The 22,677-nt window shown below is 39.1% G+C and overlaps 1 protein-coding gene across 1 annotated transcript in view; it reads right to left on the bottom strand.

The window, feature by feature from the left end:
• The window catches only part of PEAK1 (pseudopodium enriched atypical kinase 1), a 296,552-nt gene that overhangs the window by 11,986 nt on the left and 261,889 nt on the right, over nt 1–22,677 (bottom strand). The window contains exons 5-6 of the mRNA XM_065872332.1: nt 22,403–22,593; nt 4,810–5,555 (exon numbers count right to left, since the gene is read on the bottom strand). Coding sequence (XP_065728404.1) covers nt 4,810–5,555; nt 22,403–22,593 — 937 coding nt within the window. The remainder of the gene's footprint in view (nt 1–4,809; nt 5,556–22,402; nt 22,594–22,677) is intronic.

Raw genomic sequence — 22,677 nt, 5'->3', positions numbered from 1 at the left:
ATGTTTATGACTTTGAAGGAATGAGAAAGGAAATATCTAAGTGCAGAGCCTATTAAAAATATGCTCAGGCTAGTGCCTAATATTAATGAATAATAATAGAGAGTGACAAAAGAATGTTGAGAAGTAATTTTCCATTATTGTTAACAACAATAATGCAGTTTTATTATATTTTATATATACTTCATAGTTTACAAAAGCAGTTTCACTACATAAACACATACACATATAACAATCTTACAAGGTAGGAAGGGCAGTGAAAATCAAGGGAGATTACATGACTTGTTTGGGAATACACAATGATAGATTCAGAATTTGGACTCATGTCAGCTGACTACTTTTAGTTGAAGACTGATACAATTCAGATATCACACTGAATGAAAAACAGAATAAAGCTATGAACTGAACTGTGTCTTCCCAAGATTCATATGTTAAAGCCCCAACCCCCAGTGTGACATATTCTCTCCCCCACCCTCCCAAGCCCTGACATAAGGACACAGAAAGAAGGTGGCTGTCTATAAGCCAGGAACAGAATCCTCCTTTCCAGTCTCCAGAACTGGGAGGAAATAAATTTCTGTTGTTCCTAAAGCCATCCAGTCTATGGTATTTTGTTATGGCAGCCCAAGCAGACTAAGACCTTGTTACTGAGAAGCGGGGCACTGCTGTAACCAACACCCAAAAATGTAGAAGTGGGTTTGGAATTGGGTAGCAGCTGGAAGAGTTTTAAGATTCATAATAGAAAAAGCCTAGATACTTATGAACAGACTGTTGCTAGAAATATGGACATTAAGGGTGATTCTGGTGAGGTCTCGGAAACAAGGAACATATTATTAGAAAATAGAAAAAATGGTGAGCTTTCTAATAAAATGGCAAAGAACCTGGCTAAACTGTGTTCCAGTATTTTGCGAAAGGTAGAACTAGTGAGCAATGAAATTGGATATTTAGCTGAGAGACTTCTAAATAAAGGGTTAAAGGAACGACTTGTTTCCTTTTGGCTGCTTATAGTGAAGTGCAAAGGGAGAAAGAACTGAAGAAGGAATTGTTAAGCAAAAACGAACCAGGGCTTGAAGATTTAGAAAACTCTCAACCTACTCACAGATTGGGAAGGCTGGGAGGAACCTGCTCAGTGCCTCAGGGGTAGGCTGCCCTGGCAGAGAGTCATGTGGGCGGGGCCCTTACAAAGAGCCAAAGGATCAGGATGCCCAGCAGAGCCACAGCGGTGATGCTATTATCTCAGTGGGCCTGGAGGGCAGAGTACTGAGTCAAAGAGGATTATTCTTGAGCCTTAATATCTAACAGAATTTGCCTTGCAAGGTTTTGGACTTGCTTGGGACCCATCGTCCTTTCCTTCCTTCTGATTTCTCCCTTTTAGAATGGGATTGTGTGTCCTATCCTTGTCCGCCACTGTATTTTGGAAGCACATACCTTGACTAGTTTCACAGGTTTACAGTTGGAAAGGAAATTTGTCTCAGGATTTAACAGACCTTGAATTTCACACATATCTCATTTAGATAATATTTAGATGAGACTTTGGACTTTAGACTTCAGAGTTGATGCTAGAATGAGTTAAGACCTTTGGGGCTGTTGGGATGGACTGAACATATTTTGCATGTGTTAAGAACATGAATTTTGGGGGACCAGGAGCAAAATGCTATGGACTGAATTGTGAACCCCCCAATTCATATGTTGACATGTTAACCCCCAATGTTACTATATTTAGAGATAGGGCCTACAAAGAGGTAATTAGGGTTAAATGAGATCACAAGGGTGGGGCCTTGATATGGATTAGTGTCCTTATAAGAAGAGACACTAGACAGCCCCCACCCCTTCAGCCATGTGGGGACTTAGGAAGAAGGCAGCCACCTGCAAGGCAGAAAGAGAGCCCTGACTAGAAACTAAATCAGCTGGAAACTTGATCTTGGACTTTCCAGCATTCGGAACTGTGAGAAAATAAATTTATGTTGTTTAAGCCATCCAGTCTTAGTATTTTGTTACGGCTAAGACAACACCCAAAGTTAAGATCTTAGTACTCTATCACTGCAGTGGACTTGTTATTTAAGGGGTAGTATCCTTTGATTTTCAAATTGTTAAATTCTAGCACCAACTTCCTTTTGTAACATTTGAAAAGACCTTTCAGTCTCTTCAACAGACATACAGAAGAGACTTGTGGTTGTGGAGTTGGCAGGGGGTGTGGGGTATGGGATGTGGGTAGGGGGAGGGAGGGAGGGGCTGGGAGTTTGGGGTTACTAGATGCAAACTATTACATATAGAATGGATGGACAACAAGGTCCTACTGTATAGCACAGGGAACTATATTCAATGTCCTGGGATAAATCATAATGGAAAAGAATATAAAAAAAGAATGCATATATATGTATAACTGAGTCACCTTGTTGTACAGCAGAAATTAACACAACGTTGTAGATCAACTATACTTCAATTAAAACAAAAAGAGAGAGAGAAAGACAGTCATACCTGTTAAGCTACTCTAAATTCCATTAGTACGGAAAGGGATATTTTAAGAAGACAAACAGTAAAAAGTTGTTTGTGTGAGCCAACTGCTGGTCTTTTTTGCTTATCTCTGCAAAGGTAGGGTTCACAGTGTGCTAGTAGTTTATCCCTTTAAGGTTGTACTATCAACTGGATCCTTCTACAAATGCCTAGAGGGTCTTCAAGGAGACATTTATAGTCACCATTTAGGGCAAAACATCCTTTCCCAAACCTGCCAAGAACCCTCAGTATATAACCACTTGCCACCTGTTCTTTGGAGATTGCTTTTGCATCATTACAAGCAAAGAAATCGATACCAAACCATTGATTTGGGAAAGAGACAAGATTGCACAGCAATAAATACATAAAGTTAGTCAAGCCCTACTTCTTAGTTGTTTTGAACAACAGATAGCTCAATGTCCCTTTCTGAAACAGATACTCATCTTGCTTGCACTGGCGATCTTGTAGCAATACAGGCCCAAGATAGATGAGGCCCCATAACTCCAACCGGTATAACAGCTCTTGAATGCTACACAGTATCTCAAAATTCCTTTTTAGACTCAACAGTAACGTATTAACTCGAATCTAGATCCTCTCTCTGCAGTTTACCCCTCAGTTTAATTTAAAAAGTGTGCGCTAGGGCACAGGGTCACTCTGCGAGTGTCACCAGAGGGTGAAGTGGCTTAGGTGCTGCAAATGCAGGGAGCAGCCAGCTGAAGGTCTGGTGCAAAAATATATTCTGTCTTGATAGACAGGCAAGACCAATCGTTTACCTTATCCATTAATTTACTAAGACACCATCTGGTCTTTCTAAGTCAAATTAACACGTACAAGTCCTTTAGATATGTTAATTAGTTTTGAACCAGTGAACAGAATCAGTAAAAAGGGACTATGGGAAGGGAGAACACTACCTTAAGTTTACACAGAGCTTTATGTTTTTAGAAACTCTTTCACATGCATTATCTTACTTGATCCTAACCTCAATCCCACAAAGTAGATGGATCATTGTTGTAAACATCTGAAAGAGGAGGAAACTGAGGCTCAAAAGATTGTTATTCTCCTAAAATAATCTAGGGAAGAAGCTAAGGGATAGTGAAATAAGTGAATACCTATCAGGGGCATTTTGTTCTCTTTTAGCCAAACGGCCCCATAAGATGGGTATCATTATTATTCCTTTCTAAAGCTGAGGAAACTGAGACTTAGAACAGCAACTTATATCAGGGCTACTAAGTGGCAGAGTCAAGATTTGAACCCAGATCTTTTGGACTTCAAAGTCCATGCTTTATTTATTACATTGATGAAGCCTATGGCTTACTGTTACAGTGAATGTAATTGCTCAAGAATTCTTGATTTTAAGAGTTTTAGCGTTCTTAAAGAAGTGTGTTGTCTGGTATGGGTGATATACATTTAAGAAGTTAATATGTGACATAACAGACAAAGTGTAGGCTATGGAGTCAGAGAGATCTGTGTTTAAATCCTAGCTCTACTGCTAGCTGTGTGACCCTAAGCTTTATTCTCCTCATCTGTCAAATGGATAAAAAGATCTTAACCCCATGAAGTTGATGTGAAGATTAAATTATATAACACTAAAAAGCTCCTGGTACATCAACAAATATTGGTTACCTTCCTCTATAAAAATGTTTCTCCAGGGCGTCCCTGGTGGCACAGTGGTTGAGAGTCCGCCTGCCGATGCAGGGGACACAGGTTTGTGCCCCGGTCCGGGAAGATCCCACATGCCGTGGAGCGGCTGGGCCCGTGAGCCACGGCTGCTGAGCCTGCGCGTCTGGAGCCTGTGCTCCGCAATGGGAGAGAGGCCATAGCAGTGAGGCCTGAGTACCGCAAAAAAAAAAAAACAAAAAAACAAAAAAAACCTTCTCCAGGAAGCAGAGGAGTTAGAAAGTAGGGATAGAAAAGAGTCTCTTATTTGCTAGAGGATAAAGACAGAAGTATAGAATGGAAGGCACATAACAGACCTCATTTGTACAGGAAATCTTTGCAAACAATCACAGCTCAAGTATTACCTACTTCAAGAAGAATTCTCTGGCATCGAGAGTCTGGGTTAAGGTCCTTCTAAGCTCCCACAGAATTCTGTTTACTTCTATCTTAGCATTCAGTATACTGTGTTATGTCTGTCTCTTTACATATCTGTTTTCTCCTCTAGATAATAAGTTAACCTCTCTTTTATCACAATATCTGGTGTAAGGTAGATGCTCAGTAAGTTTCTGCTGATTGGAGGAATGAAGAAAAATAAAATGAAACCAGACCCATCTCAATAACAGTGTGTCAGAGAAGATTAAAATCAGATTTATAAAATTTTCTTACCTTGACTGCATAGTTATTAAGTGGATCTTTTGCATATGAAGCTGTGTAGTAAACTGCATCGCCTGCCTCACAACATGGCTTGTCACTGGTTAGCCTGAAGTCTGACCAGCTGTCCACCCCAAAACGGAGCTGGTCTTTCTGTCCAGCCATGAAGAGGTCTTCACATTTAATAGCCAGTTTCTTCAAGGCATCTGTATGAAGGCTTCGGATTTTACCCACCACTTCTTCACGATTCTCAAGTCCTCGATAAAGTGCTTGTCTCTGTGGCTTCTGGATACTCCGGCCCTGTCTACAAGAGGGACCACGCCGGCTGGACAGGGACTCTGTGCTATTGGAAAATCTATCCTTAATACTGAGAGTGGTTAAGCTGGAGATGCTGTTTGCTGCTGAGGGCACAGGTCTCTCCTTGTGCAAAGGTCTCTCCAAGGAGTCATAAGACTCAATGTCCAGTCCCTTGAGTTCATAACTGATTGAAGAGCCAGCACTGCTGGCATCCCAGTTGGGGTCGATATCATAGGTGGGATTAGCCATGACACAAAGAGTAGTTTCCAGGGATTTTTGGAGGTCTTTGGAGATTGGCTCTGTATTGGCTCTTATGATCATTTTCTTTGGCAGTGGGGGTGGTGTAGGTTGAGAAGCATTAGGTGCTTCTTGATCTGTTTTCCCACCAAAGGCAATGGCATCATCCAAAGCTCCCTTAAGCTGCCGTGGATGCTTGGGAGGTATCATGGCTGCTCTAGATTGCCCTGTATTGTTTTAAAATAAAGAAAGAAAGGGAAAAGAAAGAATAAGTAAAGTTTTCATTCTTGTTACATAATTGAAACTTAAGCAGAGGTGGCCACGAGAATATAAGAAGTCAATGCTTTAATCCAAAAATGGTAAAAGAAAACAAAGAACAAATAGCTTAATTTAAAGGTAAGAGTTCAAGACTTGATGGAAGCAACAAATGTGAACAATGTCTCTGTACTTCTTTGCCATAGGAACAGGGCAATGGGCTTTGTTTTCAAGAAGGAATTCATATTCTCCATTCCTGGCCCCAAGAGTGCTGTATTCACCACTCTAGAGTACTAACGAGTGACAGACACTCAAATAACTGTACTGTGACAGAACAGAGATGATAGTATTTGTGCATAAAAAAAAATTACTTGGGAGCATTATTAAAAACAATTGGGATTAGCAAATGAGACCGCTAGACTGGTGCTCAGAAGATACTATTCTATTCTTTTAACTTTGCTCCAAAGTTACATTGTATTGTATAGAGCACCTGTCATTCTCCAGCCAATACATATGAATACAATTTCATAAACCATATTATTTCACTTCACTACAGAGATGGATTCCAGCACCACTTAAACTGGTCTATGTATAAGATCCCTGAGATTGTGGTAAGGGGAACCATGTATATGAGCAGTCAACTGCTGTTTCAAGCATCATTCACAAACTCTTACATGATTCTGTTTTATTTTGGGGGACATATAAACTGTGATTTGAGGGATGCTACTTTTGAAATTCTCTTACAACAAGCCCTAGTTACAGGACCAGTCATCTTTGTTTCCTTTCTAGAATTTACGCTTAGAAGAAGATAAAACGCATAAGTATGTGATCAATGACACCTTCAGGACCTATTGTATAATGGGGAAGGAGCATTATTTTTTTAAAGACAGAGAAATATACCATGAAAGTTTAATAAAAGCTATTAAAATCAGTAATGCTACTAAAATGAAATCTCCACTCAATATTTCAGAGTTAGAGCATAATGCTCTGTTATGGGTGGAATTATGTCCTCTCTCCCAAAATATACTGAAGTCCTAACCTCTGGTACCTGTGAATGTGATCTTATTCGGAAATAGAATCTTTGTAGAGGTAATCAAGTTAAGATGAGGTCATTAGGGTGGGCCTCAATCCAATATGGCTGGTGTCCTTATAAGAAGGGGAAAATGTGATATAAAGACAGACACACAGGGAGAACACCATGTGATGACGGAGGCAGAGACTGGAGTAATGCAGTTGCAAGCCAGGGATGCTAAGGATTGATGGCCACCACCAGATGCTAGGAAGAAATAAGGAAGAATTCTACCTAGAATCTCAGAGGGAACGTGACCTTGCTAACACCTTAATTCTCCTCCAAGCTGCCAGAACTACAGGAGAATAAATTTCTCTTGTTTTAAGCCACCCACTTTGTGGTACTTTGTTATAGAAGCCGTAGGAAACTATGCTACTACTGATGATTAGACAGAACAGAAGGCATCAGATGGTCTTGAGGATGATAATGAATAAAGATCGTGGCTTGTTTTATTAAAAATCATGTCCTTGTAGCAATGCCAAGGGGAAGCACCATACAAACTGTGATTGTAACAACAATATACTCCATTTCCCACATATGCAACTCTCTTCAAGAACATCCAAGAGTTTACACAAACTATGACAATATATAAGCACACCTAAGGATGCCCTTTCTCCATCAATGGCATGTAGCAATATTCTTTTTTTTTTTTGGCAGTACGTGGGCCTCTCACTGTTGTGGCCTCTCCCGTTGCAGAGCACAGGCTCCGGACGCGCAGGCTCAGCGGCCATGGCTCACGGGCCCAGCCGCTCCGCAGCATGTGGGATCTTCCCGGACCGGGGCACAAACCCGTGTCCCATGCATCGGCAGGCGGACTCTCAACCACTGCGCCACCAGGGAAGCCCAGCAATATTCTCTTACAAGGAACAGAGCTATATTACATATAAATAAGAAATATGAATATATAGACAGCATGAGAATGAGACAGAGAAAGAGTATGAGAATGCCAAACTCTAAGAGGGCCAGGACTTTTGTTTTACTAATTGCTGTACCCTCTGTGTCAAAAACCAGGGCCTGTATTTAATTGATGCTCAATAAATATTTCTTGAATGACTAAAGGAATAAATATTTAGGGCTAAAAGAGGCAAAACTGTATAGGTACCTGTAACAAGTAAAGATACTGAATTAATAATTTACAAAATCCCCACAAAGAAAAGTCCAGGACCATATGGCTTCATTGATGAATTCTACCAAACATTTAAAGAAGTATTAAAACCAATCATTCACCAACTCTTCCAAAAAAATATAAAGGGAGGGAACACTTACCAACTTGAAACCTATGAAAGGCCAATATTACCTATATATCAAAACAAGAGAAAGACATTACAAGAAAACTGTAGACTAATATCCCTTATTACTAGGCACAAAAATCCTCACAAAATACTAGCAAACTGAATCCAGCAACATATGAAAAGGATTACACATCACAACAAACTTGGATTTATCCCAGGAATGCAAGGTTGGTTTAACATCTGAAAATCAATCAATGTAATACACCATGCAAACAAAATAAAGAGTGAAAAAACCTCACATGGTCAGCTCAACAGATGCGGAAAAAGCATTTCAGCAAATCCAATACTTTTCATAATAAAAACACTGAACAAACTGGGAAAAGAAGGGATCATCCTCATCCTGATAAAGGTCACCTATGAAAAACCAAGAGCTAAATTATACTTAATGGCAAAAGACTCGATTTTTCCCCATGAAGATCAGGAACAAGACAATGATTTCCATTCTTGTCACTTCTAGTCTACATTGTACTGGAGGACCTAGCCAGGGAAATCATGAAAGGAAAAGAAATAAGGACATGCTGATTGGAAAAGAGGTAAAATTATCTCTATTCACAGGTGACATAATCTTGTATATAGGAAAGGCTAAGGAATCCACAAAAAAACTATTAGAACTAATATACCAGTTCAGCAAGATTGCAGGATATAAGATCAATATAAAAAATCAATTGTAACCTAAACAGACATTTCTCCAAAGAAGATGTACAGATGGCCAGCAAACACATGAAAAGATGCTCAATATCACTAACCATTAGAGAAAAGCAAATCAAAAGTACAATGAGGTATCACCTCACACCGGTCAGAATGGCCATCATCAAAAAATCTAGAAACAATAAATGGAGAGCGTGTAGAGAAAAGGGAACCCTCCTGAACTGCTGGTGGGAATGTAAATTGATACAGCTACCATGGAGATTCCTTAAAAAACTAAAAACAGAATTACCATATGACCCAGCAATCCCACTACTGGGCATCTACCCTGAGAAAACCGTAATTCAAAAAGAGACATGTACCACACTGTTCATTGCAGCACTATTTACAACAGCCAGGACATGGAAGCAACCTAAATGTCCATCGACAGATGAATGGATAAAGAAGATGTGGTACATATATACAATGGAGTATTACTCAGCCATAAAAAGGAGTGAAACTGAGTTATTTGTAGTGAGGTGGATGGACCTAGAGTCTATCATACAGAGTGAAGTAAGTCAGAAAGAGAAAAACAAATACCGTATATGCTAACGCATATGTATGGAACATAAAAAAACCCTACTGATGAACCTAGTGGCAGGGCAGGAATAAAGACAGAGACATAGAGAACGGACTTGAGGACACAGGTGGGGAAGGGGAAGCTGGGACAAAGTGAGAGAGTAACACTGACATATATACACTACCAAATGTAAAATGGATGTCTAGTGGGAAGCTTCTGCATAGCACAGGGAGATCAACTCAATGCTTGTGATGACCTAGAGGGGTGGGATAGGGAGGGTGGGAGGGAGGCTCAAGAGGGAGGGGATATAGGGAGATATTTATACATATAGCAGATTCACTTTGTTGTACAGTGGAAACTAACACAACATTGTAAAGCAATTATACTCCAATAAAGATGTGAAAAAAATCTATTGTATTTCTACACACTGGCAATGAATAATCCAAAAGTTAAATTAAGAAAACAATTCCATTTACAATATCATCAAAAAGAATAAAGTATTTAGGAAAAAAATTAGGAAATTAAGTGTAAGACTTATACATGGAAAACTACCAAACACTGATGAAGGACATTAAAGATCTAAATAAATGAAAAGACATCTTATGTTCATGGATTAGACTTAATATATTCAGATGGAAATATTCCTCAAATTAATCTAAAAATTTAATGTAATCCCCATCAAAATCCCAGCTGGCCTTCTTGCAGAAATTGACAGGATGATCCTAAAATTTATATGGAAACACAAAGGATCAAGAGTAGGCCTCCCTGCCCAAATCTTGAAAAAGAGAACAGTCGAAGAACCCACATTTCCCGACTTCAAAACTTACTTCACAACTACAGTAATCAAGACTGTGGGGTACTGGCATAAGAATAGAAATACAGATGAATGGAATAGAATTGAGAGTCCAGAAATAAACTCATATTTATGGTCAACTGATTTTCAACAAGGATGCCAAGACAATTCAATGGAGAAAGAGAAGTCTTTTCAACAAATGGTGCTGGGACAACTTGGTATCCACATGCAAAAGAATGAAGTTGCACCCCTGCGTCATAGTATACACAAAAATTAACTCAAAATGTATGAAAGATCTAAATGTTAAGGGCTAAATCTATAAAACTCCTGGAAGAAAACATAGGAATAAATTTTTTCGACCTTGGGTCAGGCAATGATTACTTAAATATAACACCTAAAGCAACAAAAGAAAAGCAACAAGAGAAAAAAATAAATTGGAATTCATAAAAATGAAAAACTTTTGTGCTTCAAAGGTTAACTTCAAGAAAGTGAAAAGACAGCCCTTAGAATGGGAGAGAATATGTGTACATCATATATCTGATAAGAGACTTGTATCTAGAATTTATAAATAACTCTTACAATGAAAATATAAATAACCCATTAAAAGTGGGTAAAGGATTTGCATAGACATTTCTCCAAAGAAGATATACAAATGGCCAATAAGCACATGTAAAGGTGCTCAGCATTTCTCACTAGGTAAATGCAATCTAAAACCACGAGACATCACTTCACATCCACAAAGCTGGCTTCAATTAAATAGATGAGCAAGTATTAGTAAAGATATGGAGAAATTCAAACCCTTATACATTGCTAGTGGGAATATAAAACGGTGCCACCACCTTGGAAAACAGTTTGGTAGTTACTCAAAAAATAAAACACAGAGTTACCACATGACCCAGCATTTCTAATCCTAGGGATATATCTGAGAGAAATGAAAGCATATGTTCACACAAAAACTTGTACTCAAATGTTCACAGCAACACTTGAGACGAAGTACAAGATAAGAGCCCAAAAGTGGAAACAACTCAAACGTCCATCAACTGATGATGAATGGATAAACAAAACGTAGCATAGCCACACAACGGAATATTATTCAGCCATAAAAAGAAATGAAGTACTGATATGTGCTACAACCTGTATGAACCTTGGAAACATTATGCTAAGTGAGAGAAGCCAGTAATAAAAAACCACATATCATATGTTTCCACTTATATGAAATGTCTAGAAATACACAAATTCATAGAGACAGACAGTAGATTAGTGGTTGCCATGGCTCGGGAGAAGGGAGAATGGAAACAGACAGTGATTGTTAATGGGTTTCTGTTTGGGGTGATGAAAATGTTCTGGAATTAGATACTGGTAGTGGCTGTAAAATTCTGTTAACATACTAAAACTCGTTGAATTGCACACTCAAAAAGGGTGAATTTTATGGTATGTAAATTATATCTAAATAAAGCAAATCAACAATCCATTTTTAGAAACCACCATAAATTCAGTTTTCAGTCATATCTTCCCATTTTTCTGTGCTCTTAACAATACGAAGGGTGTAGGGGCTTGGCATTTACTGAACTCTTCCTGTGATGGTGAGGCCTCCCTCCCAGTGGTCAGCAAAGTAGGTCAGCCCTACTTTGCCTCAGCTAATGTGAGAAGTCAGAAGCACAGTTTATTTACAAGATGACAGAAATATGCTTTGTAACAAATCTCCATTTTCCACTTGCTGACTCAGACAGTGGAAAAGGTTAGAAGTAGTGAACTGCACCAGCACCTTATCTTCCTGTCCTGACTACTGTGGCAGTGTCCTGTTACCACTGTCTCCAGTTTTGCCTTCCTCACCACACTAGCCATTAGAGACTTTATTCAAACACCAAAGCTGATCATGGCACTCCTCTACTTCAAAAATTCCGTCCTTGAGAATTTGGACTTGATCCTGGGGATGGAGTTTTGTTTGCTTCAGCACAGAAAGCAAGGCTTTTATGACCTTGCCCTGGTTGTTCTGTTCCTCTCATAGCATTTCCCCTTGTGTCGTAAGTTGGGGCTACCAAACTGCTTGTGGTTTCTCCAGCACTCTTGGCTACTTCATGTTGTGTCTGTGTTCATGTTGACCCTCTTCCAGGAATGATTTCCCTCTCCTCTCATCTTTAAACATTCTGCCCCTGAGGAATGTTTCTTACTCCACTTCGCAAAACTGACCTCTCCTTCCTTGGGACCACAGATACATTCTGTGAACGTTTCTCTCTAAGCACTTAGAATACTTGACTTGTGTCCCTGTCTGAATTCCCCATGGGTTTGTTCATTGAGGACAGAGACCTGCCTCATTTGTACACCCAGAACAAAGCAAAGAGTCTGGCTCAGGGGGAAATGGAAGGAAGAAAGGAATTAATAGAAAAACTAGAAACATGAACCTATTCTCACTCCTTCCAATGTGGACCTTAGGAGAATCTTTATGGGATGGTCATTTTCTTTCCATTTTTCTAAATCAGAACAAACGAAAACAATCATGGACACAGAAGGAATGGAGGATTCCAAAAGTGCTTTTCTTTTCTTTTAAATGACCTCAGAACTGACAGGTGAGACAAGGTCTATCATCAGCAGCAGCTCTTTAGTGCTTATCAGAGGAGGTAGAAGAGGGCTGATCATACCACTTTCCACCACCTTCAGAATAAAGTCCAAACTCCTCAGGAAGTTGGTCAAGGCTGTCGGCCTTATCTACCACTACTTCTCATCAACCCTCCCACAAGAATCACTCAATTCCTGTTCTTTTGATATGCTCCATGTTTTTATTCTTACATCTCTGCCTTAGTAAAGGTGTTCCGTCCTAAGCCCAGCTCAAATAACCCTTTCTCTACTGAAACCCTCCCTCCTCTCTAATCCCCACCTCCAAACTGGGAGCCATCCCTTCTTCCTCTGTGTTCTCTTACCACTTTTCACTCTATGATAGCATTTTTAGCCTTTTATGATGTGTATTTATTTATTTATTACATTTCCTCAGAACTTCAGGCACGGTGTGAGACACGCAGCAAGTGTGCAGGAAACAGCTGCCAGACTGAAGGGCAGAGTGTCAGCAGAGTTGGTCATCATTCCGAAATGAAAATGGACAGCCAAGGCAGCAAGAGGGTAAAGATAATTAATAGTGGTTTCTCTCCCTAAACAGTGGGATATGGTCTCCTGGGAGCTAAGATTTCCACATAGGAATAAGAAATGTTTGCGTTCCAAATGAAACCATGAACATTCTACAGCCCATGCAAGTAGGTCAAGCCATTTGCCCAAGTCTAAAAGTGTCCTGTGTTTTTTAATTTTTTTCTTCTGAGAAGGACAAGTTCTCCTAACTGAATTCCAATCATCTGGGTCAACGTTTTAAAAGCTTGGTATCTTAGTTGTTTTTATTTTAAACTTTTAATCCTGTACATTCTTCTCAAGCCTCCGGGACCAGATGCTAAGCTCAGCTTTCAGCAGGCCTGATATAACATCACATACTCTACATTTTTGTGGCATGCCAGCTCTCTAAACAGAAAGAAAAATAGATTGTGCTCTAAACCTTGCCTTATAGACTAAAAAGTTCTTTTGGACAAATATATTTGACTAAACCACACTCAATCTTTCCTTTCCTTTCTTTTTGAGTTTCTAAACTCTATCTTTATACTTTCTCTTCACTTAAAAATGTCTTCAGACTGACAAATAAGGCCTTATATCACATTCTGAAAAGCAAATGATGAAAGATGGATTAAAAGGGAATAATTTAATGACACTACTTCAAAGAAGCAAAAAGGTGTTTAAAACTCCTCAGGAAGGAAGATTATTGATATAGGCTCTAAAAACTTACACAATTGGTATAATAAATAGAAAGGAAATAAGAAAAATATTATCTCTAAAGATCAACATTTTAAAGATGGTTATACAGTAAAAAACTCAAAATAATAATTACATCACTATAGACATCTACTGGAAGGCACTATCATTTGAAGACACACTCAGGACAAATCACAGCAAATGTTTGCTTAAGACCTGACAAACGCTAGAATCTTAGGGTGCTAGGGATTAAAGGCACTTAAGGATAACCCATTTAGACAGGAACAGTATGTTAATGAGTACAATTAGCTCTTTATTCCAGTAAGACAGGAATGTCATGGTCTCCTGGTCAGTCTCCCTGCCTCCAGTCATTCTGTAGGTAGCTTCCAGAATGATCTTTAAAAAATCCCGATCATGTCCCTCTATCCAAAATTCTTCAGTGGCTCTCCATTTCCTATAGGTAAAAGATACACTCATTGTGATACATACATACCATTTATGATCTGGCCTTGCTTTTCCACTCTGCCCCATTTTGCCAACTCTGCCTCTTTCACTCTGCACTTAAGCTACCTTTAATTAATTACTGGTAGTTAACTGAACATTCATTTTTCTATCAAGCTTCAGGCCTTTGTACATACTCTTCCCTCTACCTGGAATGTTCTCCCTTGCTTGTCAATCTGGCAAACAACTACTCTTCTTTCAAGCTTGAAAACTTAGTGACCCTCTCCTAGACTCCTCAAGGCAGGGGCTTTTATTGAACCTTTAAATACCTGCATCACAGCAACTATCACACAAGCTCCTAAGAGGCCAGCCCCCATGGCTGTCTTTCCCAAAGAGCAGAAGTCCTTGAAGATAGCACTAGTATTCCCAGTGCCTAGCCTGGTTCCCAGGAGATAGCTGGCACTCAACAAATGAAAGTGTTAAAGCCAAAATAAATGGAATATATTTTTCTATTTAAATTGTAATTTCAATATTCACCCTTAATCTTTTCCTAGGGCTCATGACAAGTAACACAGATGAGAACAGGAAGGGAGAGGACAACAGAAGAGATGATCATCACCAAACTGGGAAAGATGCACTGGAGTTTATAAATATAGATGCCACATAGCACACTGTGCACCAGCCTTGTCAAATAAGTAGGCCTCTCCTTGGCTGCCCCCAGCACTCACTGTATCACCCCCTGGCAGTGGGCATCAGCAACTTAGGAGGAAGGGTCTTAATCTATCTGGGCATTATTACTGTGCTAGGTCCCACCACAGTTAAATGCAAGCACCAGCTGGCAAACCACAGGGGACATCAACTTCATGCCAAATGATAAAACGAAGCTTTAGGACCACTTCAGGCTCAGGCTTAGCCTCAAATAAAGAGATACATGGACCAATTTAAAGAATGTCAGTGGTGTAGCAGCTGACAGACTCAATTTTTAAAGATCTCATTAATGAGAACCTCTCCAGGAACAGAGATTATTTATTTGGGGGTAAGTTATCTATGTAATTTGAATATTGTACTCTGCCAACCAATTCCAGTACATGGGAAACTATTTTTAAATGTGAATGAAGCTAACTTAAAAGATAGGAACACAGTCTATAGTTTCTTTTTAAATAGAGATAATTACATTTTTAGGAAGTACAACAAATGCACAAACAAATGTTCAGAGCTGTCACTCTCACTTTGTTAAAAAACATCCAGATAATCTAAAAATGTGCAATTCTTTCATCTTTGGTTCAAATAGTTAACTTTGCATTGTGTGGCACAGAATTGTTATTCCTCAATAATTATTTGTTCAGTAAATGAATGAATGATATACTTTTCAGAATGATTCTTTTTAAAGCTGCCATTTATGATGACATTACTCCATAATTACAACCATCAAGGCTGGCAATGTAATGACATTCCTTTAAGTTTATCTATTCTTTAAAATTTAACACCGATGGTCAATACATTGCCAAAGGAAGTTCTGGAGATAGAAGACTTTCAGGTGTTTTCTTTCAGTGTTTGAACAGTGCAGCCTTGAGGAGATGCTCTAGGTAAGTAAGATGAGAAATGTGGACAGTTTCACGTGGAAAGGAAACTGAGGTATGGCTTACATAATTCCTTAATTAGGAAACCCATGATTAAGTCTCATTTTAGAAAAAAAAGCCAGTTGATAAATGGAACACACAAACTAGGACTTGAAATTTTCCTGTATGAACTTTCCTCAGGAGAGCTCAGTTTCCCTAACCGGAAACTTACATAGTCAAATGCTAAGTCATTTTTGGCACATTCATCCAAACATGTTCTCAGCACCTTCTGTGTGTTTTAGATAACGTGCTAGGTTGTAGGCACAAAGAAAGAGGAACAAGCCAAAATTCTGTCCAGTAAAGGGAGACTAGATAGATCTTTCTAAAAAGTAACGTCTAGAGTACTCGGTTAAAAAGTGAGTAAAGGAGAGCTAAAGTCACCAACTAATTTCCAACAGAGTAGAAGTTATTACAAGATCCTGATTTCAGCAGGCTGATAAAGTAGTCAGGTGTGCCACATAAAAATCTAGCGATATTCTAGACATTTTGAGACAGACATAAGAAACGTGGGGAAATGTTGAAGGTCTGATTAAAAAAACTTTCTATCACTTCTTTAGGAAATCATTTTGGTGGCAGATACCCTGCTAAATTCAGTTTCGGGTGTATTAAAGTGTTATAGATCAGAGTTTGTCCAGTGATCATCACATATCACCATCACCCAGAGGAAAACCATCACTCTATAAGGGGCAACCTTCCTAAGCAGTTGTCAAGTGCATAAAAACCAATAATGATTTTTGTGCCCACAGAAGACAATACAAATCCCCCAAATAAGCAAGTCTTTAAAGCAATGCTGTCCAACAGAACTTTCTGTGATGACAGAAATGTTCTGTATCTCTGCATGTTGAATACGGTAGCTATTAGCCACATGTGGCTACTGAGCGCTTGAAATGTTGCTAGTCAGACTGAATTTTTATTTACATTTTAATGAATTTAAATTTAAATAGCCAGATGTGGCTAGTGGCTACCATACTGTATACTGTAGCTCTAAAATCTATAATTAATACTGTTATAAACAAAATAAAGTTTGCTTTATTTATGTTAAGGACAAGAAAAAAGGCAGCTGAATTAACCCTGGAGAGGAATCTCTAAGGTGAAAAACAAATGGATGGTTCGCATAAGTCGGTAGCTTTTTGTGGGAATGGTTGAATCACAACAGCTCTTGTTATACCATAGCAGAGAAAGGAAGCTGTCTCAAAGGTAGAGGTCTAACAGGAGATTCTGACGTACGGTAATCAAGGCCTATTCCAATCCAGTTTTTTTTTTTTTTGACTTATTAGTTTTCAGAACTATCTAGGAAATGTGGGAACTACAAAACAAATGCAAACCATGTCTCTTTGTTTCGCTATAACTAGCAGACCTTGGGGGACTGGGTCTGTCGCAGTACTTCGCTGTTATTTGTTATGTCTCCTCTGGTCCCTGTTGGCCACCTTGGTGTCCTGTCTCCTCTATCATGTTTCACTCTTCCAGTCATCAGTTGTATAGGCAGTCCACAACTTTTTGGACTTGGATTTTGTTGCTCTGCTTATTCAACATTTCTAATAAACATTCAAAATTATTTCTGCTTTATGCTACATTTTCTGGCTAGCACATCAAACATATTGAAAAAAAGAAAGCAACAGTATATTTTGGTGTAGAAATAAAGGAACTTCACAAGTATTAAGCACTTCTATGTATCAAGTACTTCTTTTGCCATCAGCCCTACAAAGCAGATGCTACTATTCCCTCATGTCAGATGAGGAAACTGAAGCTCAGAGATGGTAAATAACTGACCCACAATCATGTAGGCAGGCAGTGATACAGCTGTCATATAAACCTAAACCTGTCTGATCCCCCAAACCTACGTTTTTTTCCTACTATATAACACTGCTTCCTAAGTCCACTTCACAATGCAATTTTCAGAAATAAATTCCACAGCAAAAATTATGGTAACCCTTAACTTCCCTCCTTCAGTTTCTTCCATCAGTCCATCGGTCCTCTGACTCATTTTTTTAAAAAAAGAAGAAGAAATTAGGAAAGAAAATGAAAAAGAAATATGTAACTATACACCTAGACATAAATGAGTATATCCTAGAGATAGAAGACTTTACAACTAAAAATAGAAAAGTATACTGTTAGAGATAGAAGACTTTACACCTATAGATAGAGCAGTATACTCCTAGACATAGAAGACTTTACACCTACAGATAGAAGATTATACTTCTAGAGATAGAACACTATACAGCTAGAGACAAAAGAGTGTACTCCTAGAGATAGAAGACATTATACATAGAGATAGAAGATTATACTTCTAGAGATAGAAAACTATACACCTAGAGATAGAAGACTAGACTTTACAGCTAGGGATAAAAGATTATACTTCTAGAGATAGAAGACTGTACATCTAGAGATAGAAGAGTATACTCCTAGAGATAGAAGACTTTACGTCTAAAGATAGAACTGTATACTCCTAGACATAGAAGACTTTACACGTAGAGATAGAAGAGTATACTTCTAGAGATAGAGGACTATACACACACACACACACACAAAAAAATAAAATAAAAAATAAAAAATAAAAAAAAAAAATAAGAAGAAATTAGGAAAGAAAATGAAAAAGAAATATGTAACGTGTTTGTGGAATGGTTCTAGAATATTTAAAAGGATCTGAAGCTATTATATTAGGTTTTGTTTCCTTTTGGTCTTAAAACACATTTTTTTTTTTTAAAGCTACCAGGGCATTAAATTATAAGAAATTACTCCAAGGGATAGTTTAAAACTTCATGCAAATGATTTATTGAAAATATTAAAAAAGGTAAGTTCCAAATGCCACCTGAAATACTTTTTCCATTAGGAAAAATAACAACAACAAAACAAAAAATAACACCTATCAGTTTGTAGAACTGATGGAGCCAATCCTATCTATTATTCAGTTATTATTTTACTCACATAGTAAAACCTTTCCAAAGAAGCAACTAACCATGTATCATATCCTATGGAGTCAAGTTATCACCACTTAAGCACTTAAGGAAAGTTAGGCAACATTTTATGAGTATCACATACCTTTAAAAGTAAAGCAATAGGTAGAAAGAAAGCTATTTTTCTGATGGGGCATCTGTAACTTGGTATTTTTGTACCCTATCATAATCTTTTTAAAAAAAAGTCTTAAATTTTGTGTCTCAAAGTAGATGACTTAAAAAAAAAGGGGAGACAGCTGCAGCCCTTCAGTAACTTCTAAGAATTTAGTGGCTGCAATCATTATAGTCTAGTAATATAGACCAACTGGGTTCCAATCTTGGTTCAGTTCTTACAGGTTCTGTGACTCTGGGCACGGCACTCTGAGGTACTTTCCTCATCTGAAAAATGGGGATAATAATTCCTAAGGTTGTTGTGAGGATTAAATGAGTTAATATGTAAGGCACTTAGCGTATTCTTGAAAGCAATGCTCTATTTTTTTCTAACAATCTACATAACTGGGACGATAATAAGCTAAAACAGTTAACTTTAACTGATGTGGGCAAATGGATATTTTTAAAGAAAAGATGCCATAAGATAACATACAATCAGTAAAAATTTGTATATATTTTACTGAGGATGTCATGAAAGAAATTTCAGTGCAGTAAGAATGTCTGAAATATAATTCCTGATATATTTGCTATCTGAGGACATATACTAAATAAAAAATAAAAAAATAAAATTTTCATCTCATAATATGTCTCATAAAATGTAAAAGAATGGAAAAAGTTCAATAAACCACTTGACTATAAAATCTATTCCAACTGGAAAATGGTATCCAAGATGGTTGCTTGGGTAAACTGCAAGGGTTTACTCTCCCCTACCCACAAATCACAGAAGGCTTCAGGAACTTAGAATGGAAGTCTTCTCCTTATGGAATGTATTTTCAACTGCATGTGGGTTGTTATGATTGAGTTTCCCAAAAGGACATAGTAGAGGGCTTCCCTAGTGGCGCAGTGGTTGGGGGTCTGCCTGCCGATGCAGGGGACGCGGGTTCGTGCCCCTGTCCGAGAGGATCCCGCGTGCCGCGGAGCGGCTGGGCCCGTGAGCCATGGCCCCTGAGCCTGTGCGTCCGGAGCCTATGCTCCGCGGTGGGAGGGGCCGCAGCAGTGAGGGGCCCGCATACCGCAAAAAAAAAAAAAAGGACATAGTAGAGCATTTCTCCAATAGTTTTACCTAACCTTTTGGTCCTCTTAAGGATGTCCTTATTTCCAAGTACACTAGCTGATCGTAGAATGATTTATCCTTACAATAACCTGACAGAGGAAAAAGACAAAGAAAGGAGGTGAGACACTAGGTAGAAGAACGCTTTGATATTATATTCACTGGTTTCCAGACAGATGTGAGAATTGGTCAGTGGTCCATAAGAATCTTACTAGTGCTACGCATGTGGCAGTGCAGCTCATGCTACTCATCTCTCTCTTGACTTCATGGGAGAAGAGCACTAAGAAATCCTTGTCCAGCCCCAAGCTTTGCTTTTCAGAAGGAAACTCGGTGACCCTCAAGGGAGAGACAGATCAGAAGTCACTGGGCAGTCAAGGAAGAAGACTGAAGACGATTTCAAAACTGAATAATCTTTGCATTGATAAGTACATTAGAGATAATTTAGTTCAACCCTCTGTGTAGTGCAGGATTCGCCTTCACAGCATCTCTGAGAGATGATTCCTCAGGCTCTGCCTGAACACCTCCAATAACTGGGATCTTCCCTCCTCAAATCTGCTAGCCCCAAGCCAGAAATCTGGGATATATTATAGATTCTTTTTTTTTTTTAAACATCTTTATTGGAGTATAATTGCTTTACAGTGGCGTGTTAGTTTCTGCTTTATAACAAAGTAAATCAGTTATACATATACATATGTTCCCATATCTCTTCCGTCTTGCGTCTCCCTCCCCCCCACCCTCCCTATTATTGTAGATTCTTTACATCATTCATATCCAATTAACCACTGAGGTATTTTACCTGTCAAATCTCTCTTAAATCTGTTCACTGTTCCCCCTCCCCACTATCTTAGTTGAGGCCTTTCTTTCTCATCCCTTTATGTGGTTCTGCAATAGTATCCAACTACCAGATTTCCTGCTACCAAATAATTTGCCTCTAATTCATCCTCACATGGCAGCCTGCAGTGGACATTCTAAAACACAAATCTTTTTTTAGATTTTCTTTTTTTTGATGTGGACCATATCGAATTTATTACGATATTGCTTCTGTTTTATGTTTTGGTTTTTTGGTTGCAAGGCATGTGGGATCTTAGCTCCCTGACCGGGATCAAACCTACACCCCCTGCATTGGAAGGTGAAGTCGTTTTTTTTTTTTTTAATAAATTTATTTATTTATTTTTGGCTGCGTTGGGTCTTGGTTGCTGCTCGCGGGCTTTCTCTAGTTGCAGTGAGCAGGGGCTACTCTTAGTTGTGGTGCCTGGGCTTCTCATTGAGGTGGCTTCTCTTGTTGAGGAGCACGGGCTCTAGACGTGCAGGCGTCGGTAGTTGTGGCTCGTGGGCTCTAGAGCGCGGGCTCAGTAGTTGTGGCGCACCGGCTTAATTGTTCTGAGGCATGTGGGATCTTCCTGGAACAGGCCTTGAACCCATGTCCCCTGCATTGGCAGGTGGATTCTTAACCACTGTGCCACCAGGGAGGTCCTGGAAGGCGAAGTCTTAACCACTGGACTTCCAGGGAAGTCCCTAAAACACAAATCTAATCATATCATTCCTCTGCTTAAAACCCTTTACCCTTTAGTGGTTCACTACCACAAACAGCAAAAAAAATCCAAGGTTTTAGCCTGAAATGCATGATCTTGTCTAACTCTCCAGGGCACACCTCAGCAACACTAAATGGTTGTGTTATCCACACGTACCAAGCCGTTTCGCATCTCCATACTTTTTGCTCATGTGTTGCCTCTTCTTTGCTCATGTTGTTACTCTTCTTTCCCTCTGTCAACCAGCTAAATAAGTTCAGAAATTATCTCCAGGAAGGCATCTTTCTTCCTTTTTAAAAAAATTTTAATTTTATTAATTATTTGTGTGTGTGTGTGGCTGCATCGTGCGGCATGTGGGATCTTAGTTCCCTGACCAGGGATCGAACCCACACCCCCTGCACTGGACTGCCAGGGAAGTCCCCTGGAAGGCATCTTTTGACACCCTTCCCTGTGTAATATAAAAATATTCTGTGTGGGGAATTCCCTGGCAGTCCATTGGTTGGGACTCTGCGCTTTCACTGCTGCAGGCCCAGGTTCAATCCCTGGTCGGGGAACTAGGATCCCGCTAGCTGCATGGCATGGCCAAAAAAGCAAAACAAAAAAATTCCGTGTGTATTCTCTATCACTGCACTCATTATATTATACTGAAATCATTAACTAGCTCATCTCTTTCCCTCCAGGTGAGTCTCTCAAGGCAGGGACTATGTCAGAATCCTAGCACATGGCACAGGACTCATGGTAACAGGTGTTTAATATATGCCTAGTAAAAATTAAATACAGGACTTTTTCTGATGTGAGTTAAAATTTGTAACTCCAATTTCCAACTTTTGCCCCATGGAACAATAAAAACCATCTTTCCAGGGAAATAAGCATTAGGCTGGTACATAAAAAGACAAACTTTAAATACTCTTTACGTGACATTTGCACTTACCTAAGTTGCTGTATGTTGCACTACAGGGATTCGGGTCCATAGGACCTGAAATGTCTCCCTTTTCCTCTTCCTTTTCCAGTTCAGGCAGCGGCAATGCCGATGTGACTGAAGTACAGCCCCCACCATCTTGCTTCACAACAGTGCTTGGATTCCGAGGAGAAAAATCCTCTGTCACTTCGTGGGTCACGTGACTGAAACAAATCAGACCACCATCACACTGGCATTCAAAGGTTTTTGCTAAAATTTAGATTTATGGAAGGCACATATTGCCATAA

Source organism: Phocoena phocoena, chromosome 2, assembly GCF_963924675.1.
Source record: "Phocoena phocoena chromosome 2, mPhoPho1.1, whole genome shotgun sequence".
Classification (NCBI taxonomy): Eukaryota; Metazoa; Chordata; class Mammalia; order Artiodactyla; family Phocoenidae; genus Phocoena; species Phocoena phocoena.
The sequence above is the reverse complement of the archived record's forward strand: the minus strand, read 5'-3'. Positions and strand labels throughout refer to the sequence as shown.